This window comes from Letharia columbiana (assembly GCF_014066305.1).
Source record: "Letharia columbiana isolate WasteWater2 chromosome Unknown Sc0000023_s0, whole genome shotgun sequence".
Taxonomy (NCBI): Eukaryota; Fungi; Ascomycota; class Lecanoromycetes; order Lecanorales; family Parmeliaceae; genus Letharia; species Letharia columbiana.
The window spans coordinates 467,242-494,725 of record NW_023501064.1 but is presented as its reverse complement, the minus strand read 5'-3'; the positions used below and the strand labels follow the sequence as shown (position 1 = coordinate 494,725).

The following is a 27,484-nucleotide window of genomic DNA, read 5'->3' as shown; positions in this document are numbered from 1 at the left end:
GGAAGATAATGTTGGTAAGTCTGGCGACCTTGATAGTGTGTATGAGATTGCAGCTAGCGAGTAACTTGGACTATGAGCAGAGCTAATAGGAACAGCCGTCATTGCATGCTGATACTTGGTTGAAATCTGCAATACATTCAAAGAAAGACCCTCTCTGCAGAAAGAATTTCTCCCGATTGTCGCCATTACTCAGTCCTCGTAGCCTCGAAGTAGAGCAGCTCTAACGTAGAACCCTTCGTCGGCACCTTCTTCAAGTTTGCCTCTATCTTCCATTTGGTCGTGGTCTTCTTCTCAATTTCAGTCCATAGCTTTTGGAATGACTCTTCGTCGTGCGAGTAAGTCACTCCAGCCACGCCGGCGGGGTGGCGGTATTCCCCAGGCTTTGAGGAACCGAGCTGTCTGCCTAATATGATGGTTCCGGGTTTATTCTTCAGGAATCCCATCAATCGCATTGCTGCCCTGACCTGCTCATCCCACCCGAAAATATGCAGGAACGAAGCAATGTGCAGGATGTCAATCGTACCATCCAAGGCCTTCATAGCACTTCCAGTTGTTTCTTCAAAGAAGTCGCCCGTGACGAATTTGCCTTGATAAGTCTTGCGATCCATGAACAGATCGTATCCCATGTCAATGAATTCAGGCTTCAATTCTACGCCCACGAGTTGAGATCCAGGTGCGCCATCAAGGAGTAGCTTCCGTAGGTCCTGTCCAAAGCAGCAGCCAACATCCATCAAGGTCTTTGGGTCTTCTTTGCTGGAAAGGCTGGAAAGTATTTTGTCGTACGAGGGCATGGTAGAGAGCGAAAAGTCTAGGAAACGCAGGCGTCCAATACAAGGGTATGGAAAGATCTGCCAGGCCCGTTCACGCTATGAATACATTTCCACCGTCAGTATACCCACCAGGAGAAGGCATGTAGCGCGGGGAGGGTGGATGGATATATGGTGACTAAGTGACAGACTTGAAGTCAAAGGAGATGTGGCATACCAATTCTAGCACGTGGGGCTGCACTTCGGCAGCTGGGATTTTGCTGTACTCTTCAAAGAGCGTCCGTACCGCCGGCGGCAGGTCGGGTAAGTCAGCATCATGGATGTAATCAGCGACATCCTTGCTCTGGCCGGTACCGGTCGGAGCAGTTGTTTGTATCTCAGTGGCCATGATATTGTTGGTATACGAAAGGTAAAGTGTCTGGTCAAGATTGTGGATCGAAGTGGAAGAATTGTATGAAAGTATAGCAACTACTTAAGCTATGTTTCCCCCCCTAAAAACTGACATTGGGATGAAGTAGGTGATGTAATTGACTATGCAGCTATATGAATAGGGGGAGGGGTAAAGCGATATCGAGACACTGCCGGAACGCTCGGCATAAGGTACATGTTGCATTTTATTGCTGAATTATATTTTTTCCATGGATAAACTATGTCGAGGTTATTCGAGAGACCTCGTACAGAAGGTCTTACCGATATATCAGGAGCTAGCTCCGGGCGCTAGAGGCTTCGGGAGCTATTACGGGAGCTACCCCGCCAAACCCTCTAAACATCAACCGACCCCGAGATCGTGCGAGTCAGACAAAGTTCTCGCGTGGGTATGTGCATAGAGGCGTGGGGACCCTGCGCATGCCTACACCTGGGGCCATGCCTACCCAGCTCCTCCAGCTCCTAGTGCCACGAGCATGCCCTTACGCAGATCGGCTCGAGCAGCTCCTAGCGTTATAGCTAATCCCCGGACCACTAATGCTCGGTCACAAGTGCGGTCCGAAAGACCTCGCCTCGGTTACAATTATAGTCCGAAAGAAATAAGCTCGGTATAGCTTTAGTCAGTGCCGCATTGATGTGGGATTCATAGGCCACGACTATATGATAGACGACGACGTGGGATCCACAAATAACATGTCGTCTCCATAGGGAGGTACACCGTACTAACGGAATTTTGTCCATGAGATGGATGCCAGGACACCCTGAATAGGTAAGTACTTTCTGCATGCACGCTGTTTTGCGTATCAACCTAGCACTTATGCATACCTCATACATACATTGTCCATGCTATGTCTTGTTTCCGGTCAAACCCCACGAGATCTATTCCCTTGCAGGTCATAACGCGATATTCCGATGTTTACATGAGGGTTTCGTTGAAATCCGTAAGCTTGATCCGTAATAACGGAAATTCCTTTACATTCGTTTGCGTTACAAAGGAAGTCGTATGTACTTTAAGTGTGGTCCCCTTTCCGCAGCAAGGCTGTGATGGATCGTGAGTTCCCTTACGTGAAGTCACACCACTTTGGACTCATAATCTGGTCTCCGTCGAGCACATATCTCCAAACGGCTATGAGTAGAAGAGAGCAACGACAATGACCACAAACGCAAATGGCATCCTATCTCATCCTAAGACCAGTGGTTTCAACGCTCCTCAAGCGATGTACAGCCCGCCCAATACCCTTCTTGGGGACCCAGATACTCAATTCAAGCACAGAATGGAAGGACCGTGAGTTGACACTCGGGTGGCGAGTCGACGTCAATTGATGGGAGAATTTACATACCGAGGGATCTTTTGGTGGGTCCACGGGGAAGATCTCGTCCTCGACGCTTCTAACACCGAAGCCAGCATGTGTTACAGTCTTGCACGTCATGTTGCACTTCATGTTGCAAGTCGATTAGTGCATTGTCGCTCATTTCCGCGACTGTGTTTCGATGAGAGGAAAGTTCAGACTCTCGACGTGTTCACACATCTTGGTCACTGCACGTTCACGCGTGACCTTTGCACCATCGCTGCACTCTGTAAGGTGAATAATTGATGTGTTAAATCAAACCGAGGTTCACGTTGTCATCGTGAAGCTGCTTCCCTCCCGAGGTCAACTTGCCCGAAGAGAAACGCAAAAAAGCGTCGTTGATTTTCATGGCGCGTGGCTTAAAGTTGTGAGCACAATGGGCATGAGTCAGAAGATGAATATCTTGTGAGCCCATAACCACATGTCAATTGAGTAGGCCTTCCCCGGTGAGGCGGAGAATTTTTTTCAAGTTCGGGAGATGTAATCGACCTTATTAAACCGTCAAAGTCATTCTGGGAATGCTCGGAGCTTCTCGGGAATGCGACACAGTCGACGAGTCATTTCGAGACGGGAATCGTCAAACATTATAGAGTGGTCAGAGATCAGCTAAGATGACGAGCTCCAATATTTGGGCTTTTATTGGAATCTGAGAACAATTTCCTTCGGTCTGAACAATGAGAAGACCCGATGACCGCTTCTGAGATGTTCCGGACCAAGATGAAACTGGGCTTTCATAAGAAGGGTGCCTGAGTCAGAATAAACAGACGGTTAGCTGCCTATTGGAGACGATTCTTCACAGCCATTTAAGTCGTCACGTCTTGAATGGAAATAGCAAGCCGACTGCCCATGGTAAATCCACTATTCCTGTCACTTGCTGCTTTGTCAATTCTCGCCCTCTTTGTAATCTTTTGGTGGGCCGAGCTTGATTGTTTGATCTGATCGTTTCCATATTCAAGCTGCCAGGAGGACAGCCTTGAATGATGAGGTTGACTTGCTCTCGGGGTTTTAATCAGAAGCCAGAGCGGATTCGACATGACAGTCCACCGAGCGAGGTGGATCTCACGCGTCCGTGTCCTACTGTATGCAGGCATGAATGTAAGTCAGATGATGGTTGGGTGATCGATGTTAGCATCGATCGAAGTGTCAAGGGCGCATATTGAGTCTCTGCGCAGTCAGTCTTGCTTTTAGATTCTCCCACTGAACATACTCCCCTCATTGCGGATGTGGCGTGTTGCGATGGATGTTTAATATGGTTTTGCTATATCGACCTGGAGTCGATGCTCTTCGTACCTTGCGAGTTGAATATTATGAGATTGACTCGTACCTGGTCTTGACTTGCATGGGCCCTCGGAATGCTTTGTGATGACGATCTAACTTGATCCTAACTTGATCATTCAAATCCAGCAAACCGCGTGCGCCAATATCAATGCTAAAGAAGGAAAAATGAAACAAAGCCGTGCATGAAACAATAGCAGGGGATCATGTATATATGTATAAAATTAAAGCATCAGGAAAACGCATGCAAATGAAAGTCTGGCCAGTTGAGGTTAAACGCTATGGTGCAGCAAGGAGCAAACATGAAAGTAGGCGATGAAGGTAGAATGTGGATAATTACACTGCAGCGTAGAAGAAGTCGAGCATTGGATGTTCGCAGGGTCCAAATTCTGTCGGGTACTGAGCGGAAAGTCCTAATAAGTGATTGCAAAAGATGGGCAACATCGCAGCTCTCGGCTCCTCCTTTTTTGGGCAACATCATCATAGTAGAGAATCCATGATGCAGCAATCACTTGAAATTGTTAAAGCACGGGAATACCAAGGGAGAAGAGCCTGAATAGTCAGTGAAATCTTTGTTCCCGTAGGCTATGATTGGGCTGCCTTTGCTGGTTCTTTCACCTCTCGCGCTGGGTCGATCATCATCCGGCTTTTCTGAAGTACTCCATCTCTTTCGCTTTCCGGATTCCCAAACACTACTTCTCCACTTGCAATGCTCTCATCCGCCAATTCATCCAGTCCTTTCAATACTCCCCGAATGTAGCTCACCACCTCCCCCACCCCTCGGAAATCCACATTCTCATCCGCCTTGAATATGTTTCTCCAGACTGCTGTAGCTAGCACCGCATCTCCCCTTACAAGTCCCTCATCATAGCCCGCCATCAGTCCGCGCCATTGCACGAACAAGTCTTTCAAGTATTTATTGCGTATGGACCGTGCGGCAATATTGTGGGTGACGACCATCCGGTCTTCGGCGATGTAAAAAAAATGGTCGAGAAGATGTTGGTGCCACACTGGAGCATGAGCAGGAGGGAAGCAGCGTAGGCGGCAAGTGAGCAGGTACATGTGAAGGAAAGTTATCTGGGCCCAGGTATTGAAAGTTGGTGTGAGACCGAGGGCTGAGAAAAGGTCAATATTGTAGTCATGAGCTGTCGGAAGACCGCGAGATTCGCTCACTCTCGAACCACCATCCCGTGCCAACACCTAAGTCCTCTCCATCCTTAGTCTTGGGTACTTCGACATTCTTTTCATGTGCTTGCGGAATCGCGTAGTCTGCTTGTCGAGCACATTCCTTGACCAGATTCTCACAAACACCATAAGCAACGTATGTCTCTGTTACGGAAGAGACTCGCTTGTGAAGCTCCTCTGCAATTGAGAGACTAGGTGCGGCGGGGGAGGGCGAGCCAAATTTTTTTCCTTCAGAGGGAATGCCGTTTGGGTCCTCTCGGGACCCCGGATTCGTGGCAGGAGGTTTTGGCTGATATGGCTTAGGGGTGGCCTGCGGCACTGACAGGAGGCGGCTTGTCGAGAATAGTCTAGGAGTACTGTGTATTGAAGAGTATGCGGCGCGTGCTCCATAGATGTCCCGTGAGCGTCCAAGCTGACGAGACTGTTGTTGGAGTACTTGGCGGCATGCTACACAAACAGAACTTGGAGCCATTTGGGCAATTTATGATTTTGGCTGCAGGAAGTGAGGTGATTGATCCGCTACAAGACTTGATTGAAGGTATGTTCATCTAAGTTGCTCGAGTGGTTGCCGTCATGACTTTGCACGTTCAGATCGGAGCAGGTTTGCCGACGCGCCTCGAGACGCGGGTGCACATGGGCAAAGAATCATTCTACAGCAAGAATAACCATGAATTGAAGTTCGGAAGATATTACATTGGAACTGATGGTATCATGCAATTCAAAAGGACGCCTTGCAAATGCTGTGACCGCTGAACGCTTCAGATTCCTGGCAAATGCATGCGTATCCTATAGCTACCTGATTACCAGGCGCTCGAGTGATTTATCCACAATGGGTAGCAGATCATTTATGTTGTTTGGATCTCGTAGCTGCGCTGGCACATCTTGGCCTCTCGATGCAAGTTTCTGGAAAACAAAGATTAGTAGTGGACGCGCGAATGGAACGTTTCTGCAGTGCTCCTCACCTGCCTAACCACCTCGTACTTCTCCTCTTTCGCAACATACTCCCTGATCACCTCTCCCGTCCCAAAGTCGACATATACTCTGGTGTCCCTGATCCTGAGCAATACGTTGTCTAGACGCATAAAGAAGCGACAGAGAAGGAGCAACCGCGCTGGCATGACCCTGATCTTGCACGAGTACATCGTGATGCCATTGTCTGCCATCTCGTCTTCGTAGAGAATGATCTCATCAAAAAAGAGTATCGGGTCAGGGCGTTTGAGTAGCTCCAGTGGTATTGGTGTCGTTGTAATCTCAAAGAGCGGTGACTGTGAACGCAAAGTGCCCTTGTAGTCGGTGCTATATGACCAGTCGAATGGCTTGACCACCTCCGTGATACCCTCGTGCTTCTTTTCCCTATCTCGCCTCAGCATGCCTCGACACCCCAACAGTATATGCCCTGGCATACCGAGTACTCTGCCATTCCCTCGAATGTGCGACTTGAAGCATTGACCCTCCTGTCTTATCAACTTGATCCAGCGCATCATAGGTGTTGAATTGGAGTCCCCATCCACTTTCGTGGTCGATGGAAACCAGGTTGTCACCGAAGATCATTTCGGGAGGTGCAATCCCCAGTCTCTTCGTCATCTGTTCGATAGGCTCAGCTTTAAGTATTGGCAGCTTTCGCGTAGTGATTTTAAAGCCATGCTGAGTGATTGAGTTGCCAGCGTCGGCTGCTGATGGGTAATGCGAGCCTGGCTCAATCCGCCCGTTGTCTGCCATGGCAGGTCCAGGCTTCAACCTAACAGATTTATCCTCATCTGAAACTAAGTGAAGGCCCATCGAGTAAGACGACGAGAGTTTTGCCCCGCGAATTTAAGCTAGGGCTGGCCGCTGGTAACTCCGCCAACCAACCGGTCGGCCGCTAATAAACAAAGACTGGAGATCACCATCTACAAGTAACGAGTGAACGCCCTCACAACAGAGTCTCGAGTTACTCGCCTTTTTGACTGGTCTAATCTTTTTCTAAGTTCTATCAAGTCGTCCTCTTAAGATGGCAATTAGAGCGATTGAGTCTCGCTTTGAGCAACTGTCAGTCACGGACGAGAATGAGCCAGTCAACGGAGGCGGTACCTTCCACAAATCAAAGGTAGAGAACAAATTCATCCCGCTATTGATCGCTTTACTCATCAAGTCCTAGGGATCTTTCTCGACGGCAATGTCAATATCTGGACTCGGCTCCACCACCCAACTGACCTCCAATCCAAATCGCTCGAATCTCCTCAAGATTGCGCTTCAAAACAACAATGATGCCAATACAAAAGCAGCAACAATTACCACGGTCAATGTTGCCTCACAAGCTGCCCAATGGCGCGGCTCCACCGTTCCTGCTCCTTCTTCACCACCTCGAAAGGGCGCCAGCTCTTCCTCATCCGCACGACCCTCAGATGAAAGCGCCATACAACGATTGTCTAATCCACCAATATATGAGCAACCGCAACCGAAAAAATTCCACCTTGGGATGTTCGAGATTGGAAAGCCCCTGGGCAAGGGCAAATTTGGGCGGGTATATCTGGCCAAAGAGCGATCGACCGGCTTCGTGTGCGCGCTGAAGGTCCTCCACAAAAGCGAGCTGCAGCAAGGAAAGGTGGAGAAGCAAGTGAGACGAGAGATAGAGATCCACAGCAATCTGCGCCATCCCAACATTCTCCGCTTCTACGGTCACTTCCACGACAGCAAGCGAGTTTTCCTCATTCTTGAATTTGCTGGCAAAGGAGAGCTGTATAAGCATCTGCGAAAAGAGAACAAATTCCCCGAGTGGAAAGCAGCACAGTACATCGCACAAATGGCCGCAGCATTGAAGTATCTGCATAAGAAGCACGTCATGCACAGGGACATCAAGCCAGAGAACATCCTAGTGGGAATCCATGGAGAGATCAAGATCTCAGATTTCGGATGGAGTGTGCACGCCCCCAATAATCGAAGAAATACCATGTGTGGCACTCTCGACTATCTTCCACCGGAGATGATCAAACCAGGAAGCCAGGAGAATTTCTACAACGAGAAGGTGGACCTATGGAGTTTGGGCGTCCTGACCTATGAATTCTTAGTGGGAGAGGCACCTTTCGAAGACACACCAGTTATGACACAAAGACGAATAGCCAGAGGGGAGATGACGGTGCCAAAATTTGTGAGCCCTGAGGCAAGGGACCTGATTGAAAGGGTAAGCCCTGTTTCTGCTCATGCGCACGCTTTATTTTTCTTTTGGCCTTCCACCCTGGTCAGATTGTACCGCGCGAATACTAGCGGGGGGCCGCCTTGCTGTGTCTGGTAATTCACATAGGTCGAATTGTGCGGCGCTCTACGATGAGTCGCGTGGAATCGACGCTACACCGCGCCTCACGTTGACCAATGTGGGAAATGTATAAACAGCTGACACTTCGTTTAGCTACTCGTCCTCGACCCAGAGAAGCGCATTCCCCTTGTTGAAGTCCAGAAACATCCCTGGATTGTCAAGCATTGCATCAAAGGCGAAAGAGCAACCCAGAGAAGCTCAGCTTCAAAGGAGACAAAGTTGGCTATACCGGCAATCATCCAAGCAGTCAACAGGACTGGACTGGATGAGTAGCTTCGGTGTACCTTTCTCGGAAGGTAACTGGCGTTGAACATTTCCATTCGTTGCCGTGGACAGGTTACGTAGGGTTTTGCATAATGCTCGGAGTTGAGGATATCTCTAATGGCGGTGAACGCCTCTGACAATGCTGGTATGATGTTTGTCCAAAAATCCATCTCTCCGGCAAACCCCCCACATCTTTTCACTTATATATCTCATCAAAAGGCCTCGTATCCGCAAAGCAGCTGTCCCAGACCTCGTTCACCACCTTGGCAGCCTCAACGTCGTCCTTGCAATTCGGTCTCTTGGACACTGATATCGCCGCTCGGCGTCTCACGCACTCCTGATGCTGATATGTGACCTTCCATTGCGCCCTGTGCCAGAACTCCCTCCAAAACCTACACTCGCCACTCAGAGATGAAGCTCTGATTTCAGTGCAAGCAGCGTGCCGTAGATCAAGTGTTTCGAAGTCGACTTTGAATCGGAGGTAGTCGTAGGCATGAACCATCTCTGTGCAAGCCTCAGTCTTTTGTTTCAACTTTCGTAGAATTGGGCCTCACCATGAGTCAAAGTATCCTCCAATGGCTCCGGTCGATTCGCGCAAAGCATGATCCCATAATCCGGATGGAGTCCTCCACCTTGCGCGCGGTCACATTTCACGCACTTTATATTCCCTTTGTGCAAATCGCCTCCCAGATCACTGATCTTCTGGTGCATGAATCGTACTATTGGACCTGGCAGTCCTTAGCAAGCGCCAGTCTCGAATTGTAGAGGTGCAGTACTGTATTGCAGCAAATAATCCCTTTGGTCTTCACAGCTCTTACAATCAGTCGCCGCACAACGGTCATCACGCCCCTTCTTGTATTGTCGGTTGCCCTCTTCTGTCAATCGGTAAGTCAGGTACCTGAATGTGTTGCGCCATCGTATCCAGGGGTCGTCGGTGAAGGTGTAGCCTGTGTTTTCAGGACTCGATCGCGAGTTTGATGAGCTGTTATCTGAACCATTGGCCTGAGAAGATGGATCTCCGTTAGACATTGGTGGACCGAGAACTGGTTGTCGAGGAAGACATGCAAAGGTTCTTGTTGAAGCCGCCAAGCCAAAATCTCCGCTCCGGTTCCGCTCCGAGAATATTTTCGTCTTTACTCCAGTGCACAACGTGTGAAACGCTCAGACGGTCAAAGCGGTGAGACCAGATCGCTCCGAGCGCCTGGAATTGGTCCATACTTTGGTACTTGAGCAGTGGCAAGGTGATATTTTACACAGGTAAGCATGAAGGGCCACAAACATCTCACCATTGTGATCAAACTGGGTATGCAAGGTATGGGGCGTGTTGTGTTACAGAAGCTAACCGGAGATATTTTACAGGCTCGAGCTCAATAGTCCACGAGAAGACTCATGAGCCCCTACTGTCTGTACTTTCCCTCATCGTCGAGACCGCCGTCGCCCTCATCAAAGATGGACACCGAGTCGTCATTGTCTCCTCTGGAGCCATTGCGGTTGGACTACGAAGGATGGATGTGGAGAAGAGGCCGAAGCATCTGCCCAGAATACAGGTAGAGGGCTCCTTCATGGTTCTGGCGGAAAAGAAGGATGTTAACGTTTGTATAAGGCACTTGCAGCGGTAGGGCAATGCCGTCTTATGAGCCTCTGGGAAAGCCTGTTCGCCCACCTGCGACAGCCTGTTGCTCAGATCTTACTGACGAGGAACGACATAGCTGATGTACGTAGAATGTGGTAGTTCATTCCGGTGTATGGTAGGCTAACGAGGGAGCAGCGGACGCAATATTTGAATGCTCAAAACACGTTCACCGAGCTTCTGAACATGGGGGTAATTCCCATTGTGAATGAGAATGATACTCTAGCTGTCTCTGTACGTAAGCAAAAGAATGTTTTGCGAATGAACATTGCTGAACGTGCCTAGGAAATTCGACAAATCGAGAAATTTGGTGACAATGACACCCTCTCCGCCATCAGCGCAGCCATGGTGCAAGCGGACTATCTCTTCCTCATGACAGATGTGGACTGCCTCTACGACAAAAATCCTCGGACGCACCCAGACGCTCAAGCAATCGAAGTCGTCGAAGATGTATCTTCGCTCGAAGCAGACGTGTCCTCCGCCGGCTCCTCTCTAGGCACTGGTGGCATGTCCACTAAAATAGTCGCAGCCCGTCTTGCGACCTCCGCCGGCGTCACCACGGTCATCACACGCTCTTCAAATCCTGGAAACATCGTGAACATCGTCAACCACGTCCAAGCCCAGAAGACCCCGGAGGTCCACTCCGAACTCCCTTCGAATCCAGCTACCCCGGCAGAAAATACCCCTCTGTCAAGTTCGATATCCTCGCTCCACGTCGACGCTCTTCCAACCCCACCGCTCCACACCCGCTTCCTCCCCGATCCCTTCCCTATCCGCGACCGCTCCTTCTGGCTCCTCCACGGCCTCGCCCCCCACGGGACCCTCTTCATAGACCAAGGCGCCCACCGCGCCCTCGCCTCCAAAGCCGGGCTCCTCCCTGCCGGCATCGTGGATGTCGAGGGGCAATTCGCACAGCAGGAAGCCGTACGGCTGGTCGTTGTGAAACGAAACCCGCCCGCATGGTCGTCGGCGGCTCATGGGAATGGTGTCGATGTGGGAGGCGTGCCTGTCGATGTGGCACCGGCGCCTATAGAGGTAGGCAGGGCACTCGTGAATTACTCGGCGGCGGAAATAACGAGGATCAAGGGGATGAGGAGTACGGAGATTGGCGGGGTATTGGGGTACGCGGACTCGGAGTATGTGGCTTTGAGGGAGAATGTTAGTTTGACGAAGAGGGAGAAGAGTAGACCTGTTACTCCGAGTGCGAGTTCTGGGAATGCTGCACAAGCTAATTAAGTGTTTCCCCTTCAGCTCAAGGCCTAATTTCGGCGTGCATCTGAGTGGAAGGAGGCGCTTGTATACTCATTGCAGTAGAGCATTTAGCATTGAGCACCTACAAATTGCTTGGATATACTGCGCATTTTGCCAGTACATGAGCATTTCGTGTCCGTAGAAGACGCTCATCCAAGCCGCGCTCGAGTCTTATGCAAACGCCTCGATGGACAGAAATCTGCCAGCACATTGAAAAACGCCGTCAATACCCGTCCTCGTATGAAGGTATCATCTCGCATCCTTCATCTGGCTACTACTGTTCCCCGTCATATCCTCAAAATCCAACGTATACTGATCGACCTCTCGAAACTTATCCGCCAGCCTCTTCATCTCGTCCTTTGCCTTGCCATCCAACGCAGGAGTCTTCCTACTGCCTCTGCTGAAAACACCATTCTCGTTCTCCTCCTCGCCGTCGTCATTGTCGTCTTCGTCATTTTCGTTGTCAGACTCCACAGCGGTCTTCTTTGTGTAAGTCTTGGACATCCTCTTCCCCGGAACGTCTTTTGCTTTTCCTCCGCGTTTCTGGACAGTGGGGAAAGGTTTCTTCCGTCGCACCTTCGTTGTAGCATGAAAACTAAGCTCATCTTCATCCTCACCAAGACCGGTGTTGTCAAGCTCGACATCGCTGCTGCTGGGGATGTCGAATTCGCCTCTAGGTTTTGGGCGAGCTCGCCGCCGCGGGAGCAGATTTTGGAGTGTGGCTGTCGTGAGCGGTTTTAATCGGACTGGCTTGATTGGTGATATATTTGTAGAAGCAGATGAGAGTGGCGAGGGCGCTGGAGAAAGTTGCTTGCGCCTGGATTGCTGAGGGCGCGTAGCGACTTCGGTATTTTTACTTCGGGTCTTGCGTGCCTTGGGTTTCACCGGACTGCTACTCCGAGGTGGCGCAAGAGTGTCGCTGTCTATCTGCCGTTGCGGTGTCTGAATAGAGCGTTGTCGTGGGAGTGTTGGTTCTGGTCTCCCTTCTTCAGCTGGTAACCCGTACAGATCTTCTTCCTCTTGAGGTAGGACCGAAGGAGGCGAGGATGGAGGGTCGAGTGATTGTGATGCTGGGACTTGAATCTCTGGGGTTGCCAATTTGCGCTTGCGTGACCCCGGGATTTGACGTGAAGATGAGGACGTGTGCTGGGCATCTGTCTGTAACATCGACTTGATCATCGGAGTTGACTCATCGTCTGGGCGAAAGTCATCCAATGCATCGTCATCCAAATCGTCGCTCGGGTCGTTCTGTGTTTGTAGCATTTGGAGCAGGCTAGGTTGTCTGGCTCTCTTTTTGAACGTAGCACCTAGCATTGATGGTTGTGGGCGGGGCGTTTCGCCAATCCTAGATCCCAAGCCCATTTGAGTGCTCTTGGTGGCCGACGAGTTTCCCAGGCGGTTTAGAGATGGCTTTGACACTGGAACGGGCTCCGTAGGTATCGAGGATGGAATTTGGTCAGGTTCAGTTGCGGCCTCCGCTTCTGCTACACCCTGCCTTGCCTTCCCCTCGGCCACCGTTGTTGCATAATCGGCCTCCCTAGCAATTTTCGAGATCGCAGCTCTTGTCTGGTTTGATGGCGGCTTGAGGCGAGTCGGTCCTATATCCTCTGGAGCCAACGCCCCACTCATCGTATATTCCTGCGCTTTAGTACCCCTTCTACGCGCCTCTGTCTTTTTCGAAACCACCAAACCATCGCTATCATCGCTGGTAGTAGTGACGCGTCCTGACGATGCTGGAGAGAACATGAGTTGTTGCTTCTGTGCTGCGGATGCTATTGCTGGTTTGGCGAGGTGAGGGAAAGTGATAGGGGCTGATGGCGCGACCTTGGAGCGCTTTGGACGAGGCATTGCACACGTACTTCTTCAATTGTGCGCTGTTTCTTTGTGGGTTTGTTTTTTTGTTTTTTTTTTTTTTTTTTTTTTTTTTTTTTTTGTTTTTGTTGTGGTTGTTTTTTTTATTAAGTATATTTTTTTTTTTTTTTTTTTTTTTTTTTTTTTTTTAAAATATTATTTTTTTTTTTTTTTTTTTTTTTTTTTTTTTTTTTTTTTTTTTTTTTTTTTTTTTTTTTTTTTTTAATTATTTTCCCCCCTCCCGCCCCACCAAAAAATTTTTTTTTTTGGGGGTTTTTTTTTTAAAGGGGGGGGGTTTTTTTTTTTTTTTTTTTTTTGGGTGTTTTTTTTTTTTTTTAAAATTTTTTTTTTTTTTTTTTGGGGGGGGGGGGGTTTTTTTTTTTTTTGGGGGGGATTTGTGGGGGGGAGGGGTTTTTTGGCCCTGAAGCCTACAACTAGTATAAGTTACTGTTTAATAACGAATTACTAGTTTTCTTTTGATCTAGTGTAACGGTTAGTAAGACTTTGTGCAGAGTCGTTAGGTTGTAATGCATGCGAGGGCCCCCCTTGTTTTTTGTGATCCGCAAAAGTGTGGTGGAATACAAAAGGACCAGAAACCATCATTCCATAGTTCCAAAAATCGTTGCAAGATCATCAATCTGAATCTATAATAAATATATAATTATTTGCTCTCACGAAGTGAAGTCGGGTCGCTTTCTCTAGCGGCCGAAGCTAGAGACTGATAGACGACCAAACTTCCATTGCCAAGGTACCGTCAATCCAACCTGTGTTATCCCTTCAAGGAGAGCTACTCGAGGGCTCCTAGCAGAAAGTGAACTTAGGCTACCAGAGCGCCCTTTCCATTGAGACCCTTTTCATTGTCGTCGTCAGTATCCCATCGAGGTCATCGTTGCCTCAAAATAGAGATCGAGGCCATTTCCGAGCATCTTGTTTTAATACTACATCGGCGTTCCTCCTTGCGGTGGGAAGAAGAGAACCAGCACTTCCTTTGATGTATGATTCTAGCTGACCTCGTCGTATGCCAGTGCAAAAATGACTTGATCTTTGACTCAACGGCATTCCCATCGTTTCTCGAGTGCCAATCCTGGCCTCGGGGTCACCAAGGCTGGGCCAATGGCTTCAAAGGACACGAAGTCAGCAAGCTGCGCCTCTTTCAAGACACCGCTTCAAGTCATGACGCCAGTGACCATGAAACTTTTTCCGGGTGTATCGCAAGGACTGAACTGGCTCCTGTATTCCCGGTCTTAGAGCTATAAGCTTCAAGTTGATCATGTCACGGCGTACAACGATGGCCGCAGTCACTTTGACATTCTTCGACGTGGTTCTTCGAGCATGGGCATCTAGAATCTTATCAAGCCTCAGCCTGGCTAGTTTTGCGCTGCGTCAGGATTTTGGACAAATGTCATATTGTACCGGTGGTCTGATATGTCGGGTACGATATCTACGGATGGAATCTCCGTTCAGTTTCGCTAACCGTGTCGGGTACGAAGCGATGGAGAGGATCGCGTGTGTCGACCACAATGGGCCCAACATGTTGTGACATGTGCGCGGGCAAGTAACCGAGTATATGATATCGATCACATTCGAAGACCCAAGAGGATCCGAGGATGCTCATTCTAGGCGAAGATTGACTTTGGTGGATCTGATGAGAGGCGGTCGCCATAGGGCAAGCTACACACCTATAGCTGCTAGGATTGTGCCCGTTGTGCGACGGTGAGGGGAAGGCAGTGTAAAGCTGGGTGTTTCAACATTGGCGGTCTTCGCAATCGAAAATAAAACAACCCCACCCTCAACCCGGCAAATAAGACTTCATCCATGCACTCACTCATTAGTACGCATCCGTTCACTACAACAGACGCCAGCTCTTACAGCACCATGCACTACAGACCTCCAGGCACTTCCGACTGCCATAAGCTCAATATTTGGGACTGGCTCGTCTTACAAGACTACGGAAGGAAAACAAGCTTGGGGACTAAAATATTCCTGGATAACAACCGCACACAAGCAGCGAGATTTACGATCCATGCTCGGAACAAGAGCACACCACCATCATCGTATACTGGAGCAGTCGCTAGCACAAGACACGACCTAAGCTCTATCGCTGCGGAAGCGCCGACAATCATTGAAGTTACCGAACCAAACTATTCGCTCAGCTATCTCCACTGGTCGTTTCGAAGCCACGAATCCAGATAGATGTCCATGGGTGGGAGACAGGCAGAAACTACAAACAGATACGATCCACGCCTTCAGGGGAGCGCGAAGATCACACGGCTATGGAATGGCCACGGTAGGCGGATGTTGCACATGTAAAAGTCGGAGCTGAGCGAGTATGCTCGTGGTCTACAAGCATTCAATAAACACACTACTTGTGGTCGCCAGACATCTTCCTACTGACGGGAACAGCGAGTACCAAAGGATTATTCCTTCGTCAGCGTGGCCATACAAAATGCTCAGAATAAGCTCAACAGCGAAAGGTTCCCCAACAGGCTAATCGTTAGGCCGGGGACACCAGGCACTTAAATGCATCTCGAGGAAAGACCCGGGAAAAGGCCGTGGGTACTATATGGTCCACTCGATCTGCACGGCCTGTCAAGGAACATGCATACCTAGCTTCGCAAATCCAGATGGCACGGGCGAGCTCGTCAATAAGCCAGCCTCAGATGTTGCAGAACTCCGCCGCAAATGGTGTATCCTCCGCTCAAAATGCGGAGTCGCCACCGCAACTAAAGGGGTGGATGCAACGAGTCGAATTTGCTCAGAAAAAGATTTTCAACATTCTAGCGATGTCATACAAAATCTCCAGCAGCCAATAACCATCTTCCTCACCAGCTTCTACAAAAACCTTCTTATCCAAACACTCCATTCTCAGAGGCCGCGGGAGGGGATAGGAAAGAGGGAGGGCGGCATCTCGCTGCGATATAGACGGTTGTCCTGTCGTTACATGGGTAATAGGATCAGAACCGCGAGCAGCTTCAATACCAGAGCGCAAGCGTTTGTAGCAACAGGACTACGGTCTTTTATCCCGTAATCACGGTGGCCGTAGAGCAAAAGAGGTCGTGTCGACGGAAAGCCAGATGTGTCCAAGATATTGCCTGAAGTGACACCTGACGATGGACAACAAGGATGTCTGACGGCTGAACTGAAAAGTATGTCTTGGAAAAATATACAGGACCACACGGCAAATCCTTCTTCCTCGATCAACTCCACAACTGTGGCTTTCTACAAACTCGTGAACGAATCTAAATAAGCACGTATGTTCTGAGGGTGGGTTTACGACTTACGATGTCTTAGATTCGATCCAAGGACACTCGGGTTTTCTTCGCCTCTACCGCCTCGAACCGAAGAAAGGATCAACCCAACCCAAGGGTAATAGTCATGTGATAAGACCAGCTGACATGGCCAAACGCAACAAAAGCCGGCAAGGGGACGCTTTCGAAGTGGTCGGAGATACAGTGGGCAGACCAAACCGCGGCCCGACCTGATACTCGTCAGTGACAAGATAGCCAGTGGTTCCGCGATCATTAGCACTTGGATCTTGACCCGACGCCAATTTCTGACAGCAGACCCTGACCAAACAGAACTTTTGCAACGACAAAAAGTGAAGTTAGACAGAAGTGCGTGGAGAAAAATTAAAAGCAAGAAGGGAGAAAGGGAGGAAGGGTGGGCGCAAAATGTACGACCTTACGAACCATGCATGCAAAATGACCTAAAATGAACTCAGTATTAAGTTCAACGATGAGGTGATAACGTAAATAAAAAGTGCCAGTGCGGCAATAGTGCAGGGCTCAAATGTTGAGAGAAGCTCTAAAGCAGTTGATTGTCCAAACGAGCGCAATGCGGAGAGATAAGAAGTGAAGGCCAAGAGGCCCAAGGTTGTGGTGTGGGAGAAAAAGAGCAAAGAGTATATAAATTAGATATTAAACGTTGTACGTTAAAGTGGGACAGAATCTTACAACCAAGATAGATTACGGATGAAATCCATCAATCATCTTCATCTGTAAATGCTTCTGTGCGGCTGCTCCATATACAATCGGCCAATGTCATCGTAGTCCGCTGGGTGTCAGCCCGGCTTCGTTTTCCTTTCTCTACGAAGGACACTCCTGTAGAGCTCTCGGCCTCCTCATATTCTCCCTGCAAACGATGGCTCAACGCCAGGTTCTGAGGATTTTCAACGTCTTGATGCAGAACCAAGCGTCGGAGTCGCCCAATAACACACGATCATAGAGCCGTCGGACTCTCAAAGTTGCCTTCAAATCGCTCAGGATCGCAAGGTTTGATACAATGTTCAGTGAATTAGGATGATCGACCCCAAGGCCCGCTCATGTGATCTAACGTTCGTCTGAAGAGCTTCTTGCTCCGTACCTTCCTTCAGTGACAGACGTATGCAATTACATTGTTTTTGATGATGATTGGGCCTAGACTAGACGTCCCTCAAACAAACCTCTCAAGCCATCTCGGCTTTTTATTGATAGTTTTGTACTCTGTTGCCAAGATATCAACAATTCCGACTGTTCGAGGATATTGAGCCCGTAAATACCTCCTTTTCGAGAACGCGTCTAAACTGGCTCTGCCTCTGTGAGGTGTAGCTCCTCTCCATAAGTTAATGCAGAACTAACAGTAATCTCAGCTTTAGTTACTCCATTTTCGGGCCTCACTCCTCTGTCTTTATTCGCAGGCAGTCGTTAAACTTTTCAAAATTTTCGTGCTTTATCAAATTGCCGTCTTTTTACAGATGGTACCAATCTCGAGCTGAATAAGCGCCCGCACAGTCCAGGGTTGGACTTACAAGTATATTTTGTTGGCAATTTGAACAGCTGTTCTGCCCATCGTAGTTGCCCTCATCTCGCATATAATTCCAAGGGCCCTCCAATGATGACTCTCGACAAGACTGGCTTCGCACCAGAAGATTAGATCCTTCCGACGAAGACAAGCCGTAATTACTGGTACAATCTCCCGCTCAGAACACCCAAAGACGACTTTCGGCTTTACTGCAAGATGCATACGATAAGACTATACTTTCCAACCCAGTTCAATAGCTGGCCTCACCATTATAATATAATAAAACTGGCCTCTAAATTTACATATATCGGTGGTACTCTTAGTTTCATATCAAGGGATACGTGACGGATAATCTTAAGTTCAGGTATTAGGCATCAAAAACACATCTCGACACAAGATGCTTGTACCAAAGCGTTGTCCTTTTCCCATTCGAAAATACTGACAAAGGTATAGGTTCCCATGCAAGGCCCATACGACCAGTTCCTGCTGTTTGGCGACAGCTTGATCCAGCAGTCGTGTAGTCAAGCAGCTGGCTTTGCATTTTGTCCAGCGTTGCAAGATGGTATGACTAGACTCTTCCGGTTTTCACATCAGAAGCCCCATACGGGTCTTGCACCAATGCCTGTGTAGTTAACCGGATTCTAATCGTTATTCGCGCCTGTTAGCTTTCATTAGACGGCTGGATGTTATCAACAGGGGCTTTTCCGTATGCCACCTATCTCTATGCATAGCAGTCGAGCGAAGCTGAGAGACTAGGGATATAATACGGCCAATGCAATACTAGCCTTACCCGGCTTCATGCCCAAGCCAGAGCAAGCACGTCTTAGGTTCATGGTACGCCCGAAAGAGCATTCTTGAAATACATCTAGCTTATTTCCTATTGGATAAGGCCGTCTTCTTCGGCGCCAATGACGCGTGCCTACCAGGGAGTGCGACAGGTCAGCAGATACCGCTCAACGAATACAAGAAGAATCTGAGAGATATCCTTGAGCATTCAAGCGTCGTTGCACAGAAACCTCGACTGATCCTTCTCACGCCTCCCCCCGTCAACGAGTATCAGATGGAAACATCCGAGCGAGCCCGGGGATACAAGGATCCACTAAGGTCCGCAGAGCACACAAAGGAGTACGCAGATGCTTGTCGTCAAGTCGGAGCAGAGGTTGGAGTTGCCGTGCTTGACGTTTGGTCCATCTTCATGGCAAAGGCTGGATGGAAAGGGGGCAAACCACTGGTAGGCTCGAAGAAGGTGGCGAGGAGTGAAGTTCTGGAGAAGCTGCTGAGTGACGGTGAGTTATTGGTACTGCGAAGATCTTGAAAGCTGGGATGGCTAAGATCGACACAGGGCTGCATTTTCGACCAGACGCATATCGGCTTCTTTACGATTCAATGATGGACTTGATCCAGAAGGAGTGGCCCGATCAAGCTCCAGACAATCTACGCTTCATCTTCCGATCATGGCCGGAAGCACCTAAGTAATTTCTGTTTCGTACGCTTCTCTTGAATTCCAGGCCCTGCTTCACAAACATAGAATATAGAATGGGCGGAATTAATGAGAAGAATTCAAAGGTCGATAACATCTGACCATTGATGCTGAAAAGCACTCAGATTACAACAAGCAGAGGAGGATGTCTCGAGGTCCCGGAGCCGCTGCGGGGGAGGATTGATCAGTTGCCGGCTTTGGGTGTTTGCTATGAAAATTCGCGTGACCCGTGTGTCCAACTTCAGGGCCCGCATCCAGGAATCAATGCCCATGCCGTGCTAAGTCGCTAGAACGCACTGGAATCAGGTGCACTAACGTTTCAGGTGCAACATGGCACACCAAGCGTTGTGCTTTTCCTAGCCACGACCCATCCCCGTCCCTCGGGCTAATTCCTCCCTCTCACTCCCAAAAGTGACCGTAAGGGGTCTCTGCAATACAACTTTTCGAGCGTCATCCGGTCTTCCCAGGGAGTATCGACGCACTTTTTGCACTTTCGACCCATCAGATGCATATGAGCCTGCTCCGCCTCACTGATCAAGCCTGTTGCAATCGATACGGTCTTTTCTGGAGGCTCCGAAGGGCGAATCCAACTAAGTGCTTCCACGTTAGCATCCGAGATCATCCGACAGCATCCGCTGGGACAATAACAATGCGTAAAGTCCATCTGCAGCGACACGAGCTGTAAGTTCCAAATGTCAAGAGCACGGCACATCTTCGCCCAAACCTCCACGAGGTGTTCCTTGCGCTCTTCATGGATTGCCGTGGTGCGCGCAACATCCGCGAGAGAGGCGTTCTGGCCCGTGAACAGCTCCCGAGATATCCTCCCCATCTCTGTTGGATCGACCACGTCGCAGTCGAACCTAACCGACACGTGGCGCACGTGAGACCAGAACAGGGCCGGTAGCGGAACCTCCGGCTCCTCGTCAGATAGTATCATGCAAGATAGCATCCATCTGTTCTTGCCGTAGAAAGCGTGGGCCGCCTCAGCTCGAAGCATCGAACTGACTGCGAGTAAGGGAGCAGACGGCCATCCGAGAGCGCTGCCTGTAGCGATGTCGTCTCTGTCACGACGCGAGGGAAGGACTGCGAGCTCTACGGGGTATACGAGACAGAGGTCGTATATCATGTCTCGGATTTCTCGCGGCATGGTGGTGAAGGAAGGATCCTGCGAGACCGGCATGGTGATTTGATGAGAAGACTGGACGAGCTGTTTGTGAGCATCTACTCAAGGAAAATCCTTTGACGGCGAACAGCAGATCCACGGAGCGTCTTACCATTATCAAAGGGCGGATCTTCAATCGACGCTAGGATCTAGCAAGACGAGGCCACCAAGGCCAATACCAAGACAGCGTTGATGGGATTGGCACAGAGAATAAGATGCAGGCTTCATCAGGAAGGCGTGAATGCCAAGTACCAGCTGTTTGTTGATTGGGACAGGGCAACAGGACTGCCAGGGATCGTGGCGTAGGGAAAAACTTCATGCAGTGATTCTCGAAAGGTAAAAGGATGGTGTTCACTTGGATTCTGATGATCATGATACCAGAGGTGTGTTATCAGTTGTCACGTCACTTGTCAAAATCGTGTTGTTAAGTAGTCTCAGTGGCCCCACGCAGTGGGTCTGAGCAGGAAACCGTGCCAAGCCTCATTTTTTTGGTGGTTTGGCTGATATGAGATATTTACCCCTGGGTATATATCAGCATTAGTAAGTTCCGGGGTAGCTGTTACCCCGGAGCGAGCTACCCCGAAACTATTTCAAAGAAACTTAATAATCTATACTTCGATATATCATTACTTAATAACCGAACCATCACTTTTTATAAAAACTTATAAATATATTCTTAATATATATAATAATAATATATCAAATTTTCTAAATTGAAAGTTCGAGCTTATAGGTAGACTATTCGCGGAGGGAGTGATGATAAAGAATGATGATCGAAGTTGATTACTTACCACTTACCTTGTATCAGTGATCTAGGACAACGTTTCGGCGTCTCAGTCCCAGCAGCTTCTATCCCGCGATACTACTTAATCGCCTTCATCGTACGATACTGATCACACACCCATCTTGCTCTTCACCGGAGAATGCTCTTCACCGGAGAATGCTCTTCACCGGAGAATGCTCTTCACCGGAGCGCCCCCCCGTTCCTCGGCCGATTGCCCGCAGAGCCTGTCCGCTTACAGACTCTTCGTAGGGAGTGTGGTAGTGGAGAGAAAAGGAACAACAGGCTATCAGGCTGTTTCACAAGCTCACAAGCACAGCCTACTTGAGGCTCTTGAAAAAGATCCGCGCAGCCCCTCCCTCGGTTGAGACTGGCCCCCGGTTGGCACCCGAAACTCTCCGACTTCGGGGGCTTTGTGTGGGGGCCCAGAGGCGCAGCGGGGGGCCTCTGACGCCATGGCCAATCAACCCCCCCCCCGGCCCCCGGCCCCCGGCCCCCGCCGTCTTTGAGCGGCCTCCGGTACGTAATATCTCTTACATATCAACAAACGAACTTACTCACCGTATCTGCCCCATCCACAATGGTCCTTACGGTCCATCACCTCGGCCGTTCCCAATCCGAACGCATAGTCTGGCTCTGCGAAGAACTTGGCCTTGACTACCGACTCAAAGTCTACGACCGCTCTCCCCTGCTCGCACCACCGGAACTCAAGAAACTGCACCCATTGGAGACCGCACCCATCATCACGGATGGCGACGTCACGCTCGCCGAGTCTGGGGCGATCATGGAATACACACTTGTGAAATATGGCGAGGGAAAATTAGTGGTAGGGCCGGAGGAGAAGAATTATGCGGATTATCTATACTGGTTGCACTTTGCAAATGGCACGCTGCAGCTCTCGGTGAGCAGGAATATGTTTTTGCGAATGGCGCAGTTGCCTGCCGAGAATCAGGTCATGGGAGCGGCGGTGTCAAGACGAGAGCATGCTATTGGTCTCATCAATGACAGGCTAAAGGACAATGAGTGGTTGGCGGGGAAAGAGTTCACTGCTGCCGATATCATGACGGTGGTAAGCTTGACGACGATGAGGCTGTTTATGCCGTACAGTTTGGAATCGTATCCGAATGTAATTGCGTATCTGAAAAGAGTGGGCGCGAGGGAGGGGTACAAGAGGGCGATGGCGAAGGGGGATCCAGGGTTGGCACCTGTGCTTGGTGCTGAGGCGCCGAAATCATTAATGTGATGGGATTTCACGTGATTCATTTGTAGAATCATGGGATCAAATTACCCTTGGGATAAATGTTCAGCATAATTGGAAGACTGGTTCCGAGTCTGGCGGAGAACGCTAGTATCGACAATAGACCTGGACGCAAAGATAATATAATAAGACCCAAATAAGGACAGAAATCCATCACAGTCCAGATACGCTGCTACCGATCCCGACGGATGATGTTGGAGTTGAGTCTCTTCCAAGAGCTTCTGTACAACATTCGCAATAACACTGTGCATGGGCCAGAGAATGGTAAAACGTATTGCTGTACTAGGCCGTCGTATTCGCAGTTGCCGTTTGAATTTGGCTTAAGATTCAGCAACGATCATGGCAACTTCAACGATGAGTCTCGTCGGTGCTTCCATGACGGCTTGATTTGATCTTGTGATGTTTTGAAAACTCAAAGTCCGCATCTTGACATCAGCATCTCTGGGCTCCCCGTGTTGCAGTCGTGGAATGCCAGGCTCGCAAGGCTATCAGGTGTAGACATCAGCGAGGTATGTAGCCTCGTCCTTGACCACGCTTCCCTGTCATCGGTGGCAACCATCATGATCCATCTCACCATACCAAAACTTTTTTCCCACAACTGAATGATGAAACAGAAAGGAAGATAGGGAATCAATATCGCGCATTGCGCCTTGTAGATAAACAATCTCACCACCGCAGGCATGCATATCGTCAGCTTACTGGCAGTGACAGCTCAGGCGGGAGCATTATGTAGTAGTATCTCCAGGAGGCTAAACTGGAAGTCCATTAGTGATCTTCGCCGCAGTGACAGACTGGTCTTCAAGCTAGGTAGAGCGTCGGGCTCCCGCAGAATTTTCTCTGGAAGCGTGTGATAACATTCGCCACGATATAACGAATGACTGGCATGCCCTATTTTGGCAGTGCTTAGAGGCCGTGCTTTCGGTGAGATGAACGAGATGTTTGCAGCTTAGAAGAAAGGCTACCGGCCACCAGCCAGCGGGTTCTGCGGACGCTTGGGAGGTCAGATGAGCATGCGGTTAGTGGTGGCAGCGACTTGCTGTCATTATTCCTTTGAGGCTTAATGGTAAGACAATCGACGTCAACGAGGGTGGCAAGTGGGCAGAAATGTTGGTGCTTTTCGAGGATTTGTTTGTTTGGGGGTGCGCAGCAAGCAAGGATGTAACCCCCGGAGTTTGAGATATTTCCATTTCGGCGGCTACCAGCCAGTGCTTCCATGCTTCAGAAGGTGAATGTAACCAAAGGGCACCAGTCATGCTATCAAAATCATCGAATTGCCTCCAAAGAGCCTCAAAAAAATGCCACAGCGCTTGGACAATTATGTGACACTGAGTAGCATTTCTTGCACGGGAGGGTGCTGCGACACCACCACTATGAAGTAGGTAAGGTATGTCTGCTTCGCCTCATGCCCAGAGGCTAACCGCATCAGGAAAGCGCTCAGAGGCTCAAGGTCAACAGACTCAGCATTTAGCTACTAAAGAAGATATAAGTAGACGCTACTCATTATTCCTTCCTTTAATCCTACAAAAGGTCTCATAGCTCACAGAGCCAAATCCTATATTATATTTATCCCAAAATACCTGGACCCTAACTTACATCCCAAGCGGCTCATCGTCCCCTCGGGCCTTGTTTCAGACTCGTCAATAGACCCCCAAAGCTACCGGATTTCCTTTTGAAAAGGCTCAAATGCTCAAGGACGTGCCACGTTCCTGTGCAATGTCCGCTTAGAGTATGTCTCCTCCGAAGGTCCTTCAGCAATTGTCTCGGTAAGTCCACTTTCCCATCTTTGCAAGGCAACCGTCTGATAGTGGTCCAGCCTCCAGGCACTCACAGACAAGTGCGGTTGAATTATCTCGCCAACAGAACCAAATCCTGTTCCCCAAGGCCCAAAAGCCTTCAAAACCTCATCAAAGCCTAGGGCCCCTCTCCCGACAGTTAGAGTCAGATACTCCACCGAGTCAGATGTGCAGGATCGAACAATTCCATGTTGTCTACCCCGATGAAACTCGTGAAAGAAGAGAGCAGGTGGTACCTTGCCGTTACGGGACTCGCAGCCAGCCATGCAGGCATCCTGAGGTTGCCAACCTCGGAGACCGTCTTGCCTCGGCCTCCGACTTGAGACGTCCCCTGCAGCCTCATATTGTTCCGATCGAACCTATGGATTTGGAAAGCTCGCGACTCCGTCCAAGAAGTATGGAGACATCAAGAGGTCCGATTGGGGGTCTGGCACTGAACATCAAGTTTTGGAACCCATTCTCATCCAAGAATGAAGAGAAGAAAGGGAAGATGCAGTATTATGTTGTCAGAAAAACGAAAAAGTCGGAACGTGGCCCAGCTGTCATCCAACAGCAGCCACCAATTCCACCACCTCCTAGAACGCATTTCGTACCGCTGGTTCGAGGAGAACATCCAGTCGTCATACCAATGGAGCCTCCCGAACGCCATCCCACTCACCATCCCCTTGGGCGTGGGCGGAGAGGAAGAAGCCCTACCCCTGCTGTTATCCATCAATCTAGCGAAGAGGACGAAGACGAGTCACTCTCCCCACTGGAAGCGAATCGTGAACACGGTCGACGCACCCGATCTCTATCACCTAATCACAGATATCATGTCGAGAAAGAGAGAATCAGACAGAGAGAGCTTAGACAACGAGAGTATCAAGAAAGAATCGAACGGGAAGAACGCGAAGCTCGGGAGCGAGCCAGCATTCTTGAACGTGTGCACCGACAACGCGCGATGGAGGAGCGACAGGAGCAAATCAGGCAGCAACGTCGGGAAGACCGACAGCGTCTCGCAAATGAACGGGAAGCAAGACGTCAGCAGCAATTAGAAGAGCAAGCAAGAGTACTACGGGAGCAAGAAGACCTTGAGCGTCTCAGAGCGCTTGCGCGAGCCAGAATACTACAGGAGCAGGAAGACCTTGAGCGCCTCAGAGAAGCTGAACGAGCGCGGCAGCTTCGTGAAGAACGAGCACGGAGGCATCAAGAGGAATGGCGGCTCCGTGATGAACAAGCCAGACGCCAACATGAGGAACGACAGCGTTACGCCCGAGCACACCAGGCCAATATTCCCCGCCGTCCGCGCCATCCTGTCTTTGTTCACCCAAATGAAGACCGTTTAGATAGGGGCGATCGTTTCATTCAGGATGCTATCAGGGCGGAGAATCTAAGGCAGTTCGAGAGGAGAGCTGGATGGGCTCGTGGACGGTATGATGATGGTGCGTTGAGAAGACGCAATACGATTGATGGTGGTCAACGATGGTACGACGGACAGTGGAGGCGTGAGCGGCGTTAGGATTCGCGACTGGATACCCGTTTACATGCGCGGTGTTTGTGATTTTCCTGCTCTCTTGTATTTTCGCTCATAGACTCAACCATTGACCTGTCGTTTAAACCCTCTTGCATCGGAGCTTCAAGCTGTTGACTCGAATGGGCGTGTAATTGCCGGCGCGTTACTCTCATTATCCGTCAGCACCGCAAAACAACCATCAAAACTTACCGCCGCAGTAACATTGTTCGACACCTCAAACTCAATCATTTGCAAGCCACGCATACCAAGTGCGAACGAGACCAGTCGACGGTGGGTCGAAGAAAGTTGAAGGACAGATTGAGTGGCAGAGATGACTTGGCATGTCTCGGCCCGACTCGGTCCGCTGTCGCTTCGACTTTCCCATCCCTTTCCACTCTACCAGCGTGCAGGTCGAGACCAAGATCTCTGAGATTCCCATTTACCTGCTCCCGAATGCCATCCATATACAAAAAGTTCCTATGCTGTGAGTTTAGTCATAGAGCCGTCACGACATTGAAGTCGATACTTCTGAGGTAAGGTAGGGGTTTATGTAGAGCACACTATCGTCACTGTCGGTCCTCACCCCCCGATCTTACCCTCTTTCCTTTCCATTCACACCATTCATTAAAAAGGCTTTTACCGATTCCTGGCCCTGCTACCTTTTAGCTTCAAAAATTACATCGAGTGGGTGATGTCGTCTGTCTTGCGATATTCAAAATCAGCTGTTGTCTTAGATTTGAGGAGGGACCATGTTGCCCTCGAATGTAAGATCGAGAAGATTGCATAATCATATCGGACAGTCGGAGATGTATGCGTGGAGATAGATCTGAAGTCCAATGTGGTTGGTTAGATCAAGTCGAGTCTACGCGAACAACTACGTGATAACCACAATTGAAAAGAATGGTAATGGGCCGGAGGTCTACATCGAGATAGAAAAGGCTTTCTTTCCTTCTGTCTGTCTCTCGTCGTCATCTCAACCAAAAGATTGTGCTCCAACTTCATGCACTGATTACGAGTGTGACAGCAGCAGCTTGGCATCAACCTTCACATATCATAGCCACCACTGTACATACCCCTTCTTAGTCTTACTTTCTTCACCATCATATCGGGGTTCTCGAAGTCAACAGCCTTTCTGTTTCGATTTGATCTAGACCTTCTCGAGCCCCATAGCTTGACGAACTTGCGTAAGAAGAAGAGAGCGACAAAAAAAACACAGAGCCTGTTCGGGAAAGGTGTAGAGGCCGAAAACGAAAGCGGATGAGCTGTGCTACAAAATCCGTCTTCTCGATGAACTTTCGGCTCTTTTGTGTCTGCAGGCACGAATGGCACAAAGATTGGAGGAAGAGCGTGTTTGCTGTCACGCAACGGCGTTCCTAACGCCCGTGCGTGACAATCCAGCCCGACGAGTTCTGGTATGGAGCCGACCTTGCGGCGGAACCGCCGCTGACA

The 27,484-nt window shown here is 49.6% G+C and overlaps 13 protein-coding genes across 13 annotated transcripts; 6 read left to right on the top strand and 7 right to left on the bottom strand.

Moving 5' to 3' along the window:
• Positions 1-185: 185 nt before the first annotated feature.
• HO173_007272 (uncharacterized protein) lies at positions 186-1,155 on the bottom strand (the record flags this gene model as incomplete). Its single annotated transcript, XM_037309176.1, has 2 exons — positions 186-866; positions 985-1,155. The coding sequence occupies 2 exons, from the start codon at positions 1,153-1,155 to the stop codon at positions 186-188; spliced, it is 852 nt and encodes a 283-aa protein (XP_037164037.1).
• Positions 1,156-4,402: 3,247 nt separating this feature from the next.
• On the bottom strand, positions 4,403-5,474 carry HO173_007271 (uncharacterized protein; the record flags this gene model as incomplete). Its single annotated transcript, XM_037309175.1, has 2 exons — positions 4,403-4,932; positions 4,991-5,474. The coding sequence occupies 2 exons, from the start codon at positions 5,472-5,474 to the stop codon at positions 4,403-4,405; spliced, it is 1,014 nt and encodes a 337-aa protein (XP_037164036.1).
• Positions 5,475-5,794: 320 nt separating this feature from the next.
• On the bottom strand, positions 5,795-6,721 carry HO173_007270 (uncharacterized protein; the record flags this gene model as incomplete). Its single annotated transcript, XM_037309174.1, has 3 exons — positions 5,795-5,905; positions 5,965-6,355; positions 6,408-6,721. The coding sequence occupies 3 exons, from the start codon at positions 6,719-6,721 to the stop codon at positions 5,795-5,797; spliced, it is 816 nt and encodes a 271-aa protein (XP_037164035.1).
• Positions 6,722-6,992: 271 nt separating this feature from the next.
• HO173_007269 (uncharacterized protein) lies at positions 6,993-8,567 on the top strand (the record flags this gene model as incomplete). The annotated part of the gene is made up of 3 exons (XM_037309173.1): positions 6,993-7,088; positions 7,140-8,162; positions 8,388-8,567. 3 exons carry the CDS (start codon positions 6,993-6,995, stop codon positions 8,565-8,567), a joined length of 1,299 nt encoding a protein of 432 aa, XP_037164034.1.
• Positions 8,568-8,754: 187 nt separating this feature from the next.
• HO173_007268 (uncharacterized protein) lies at positions 8,755-9,587 on the bottom strand (the record flags this gene model as incomplete). Its single annotated transcript, XM_037309172.1, has 3 exons — positions 8,755-9,062; positions 9,113-9,286; positions 9,335-9,587. The coding sequence occupies 3 exons, from the start codon at positions 9,585-9,587 to the stop codon at positions 8,755-8,757; spliced, it is 735 nt and encodes a 244-aa protein (XP_037164033.1).
• A 234-nt stretch (positions 9,588-9,821) lies between these two features.
• On the top strand, positions 9,822-11,424 carry HO173_007267 (uncharacterized protein; the record flags this gene model as incomplete). The annotated part of the gene is made up of 5 exons (XM_037309171.1): positions 9,822-9,870; positions 9,918-10,105; positions 10,162-10,272; positions 10,327-10,422; positions 10,474-11,424. The coding sequence occupies 5 exons, from the start codon at positions 9,822-9,824 to the stop codon at positions 11,422-11,424; spliced, it is 1,395 nt and encodes a 464-aa protein (XP_037164032.1).
• Positions 11,425-11,688: 264 nt separating this feature from the next.
• On the bottom strand, positions 11,689-13,185 carry HO173_007266 (uncharacterized protein; the record flags this gene model as incomplete). Its single annotated transcript, XM_037309170.1, has 1 exon — positions 11,689-13,185. The coding sequence occupies one exon, from the start codon at positions 13,183-13,185 to the stop codon at positions 11,689-11,691; it is 1,497 nt and encodes a 498-aa protein (XP_037164031.1).
• Positions 13,186-18,466: 5,281 nt separating this feature from the next.
• On the top strand, positions 18,467-18,699 carry HO173_007265 (uncharacterized protein; the record flags this gene model as incomplete). The annotated part of the gene is made up of 2 exons (XM_037309169.1): positions 18,467-18,472; positions 18,523-18,699. The coding sequence occupies 2 exons, from the start codon at positions 18,467-18,469 to the stop codon at positions 18,697-18,699; spliced, it is 183 nt and encodes a 60-aa protein (XP_037164030.1).
• Positions 18,700-18,867: 168 nt separating this feature from the next.
• HO173_007264 (uncharacterized protein) lies at positions 18,868-19,545 on the top strand (the record flags this gene model as incomplete). The annotated part of the gene is made up of 3 exons (XM_037309168.1): positions 18,868-18,903; positions 18,959-19,355; positions 19,412-19,545. The coding sequence occupies 3 exons, from the start codon at positions 18,868-18,870 to the stop codon at positions 19,543-19,545; spliced, it is 567 nt and encodes a 188-aa protein (XP_037164029.1).
• A 389-nt stretch (positions 19,546-19,934) lies between these two features.
• Positions 19,935-20,729, bottom strand: HO173_007263 (uncharacterized protein; the record flags this gene model as incomplete). The annotated part of the gene is made up of 1 exon (XM_037309167.1): positions 19,935-20,729. The coding sequence occupies one exon, from the start codon at positions 20,727-20,729 to the stop codon at positions 19,935-19,937; it is 795 nt and encodes a 264-aa protein (XP_037164028.1).
• Positions 20,730-22,072: 1,343 nt separating this feature from the next.
• On the top strand, positions 22,073-22,735 carry HO173_007262 (uncharacterized protein; the record flags this gene model as incomplete). The annotated part of the gene is made up of 1 exon (XM_037309166.1): positions 22,073-22,735. The coding sequence occupies one exon, from the start codon at positions 22,073-22,075 to the stop codon at positions 22,733-22,735; it is 663 nt and encodes a 220-aa protein (XP_037164027.1).
• A 1,953-nt stretch (positions 22,736-24,688) lies between these two features.
• On the bottom strand, positions 24,689-24,886 carry HO173_007261 (uncharacterized protein; the record flags this gene model as incomplete). Its single annotated transcript, XM_037309165.1, has 1 exon — positions 24,689-24,886. The coding sequence occupies one exon, from the start codon at positions 24,884-24,886 to the stop codon at positions 24,689-24,691; it is 198 nt and encodes a 65-aa protein (XP_037164026.1).
• Positions 24,887-24,940: 54 nt separating this feature from the next.
• On the top strand, positions 24,941-26,041 carry HO173_007260 (uncharacterized protein; the record flags this gene model as incomplete). Its single annotated transcript, XM_037309164.1, has 1 exon — positions 24,941-26,041. One exon carries the CDS (start codon positions 24,941-24,943, stop codon positions 26,039-26,041), a length of 1,101 nt encoding a protein of 366 aa, XP_037164025.1.
• Positions 26,042-27,484: the final 1,443 nt, after the last annotated feature.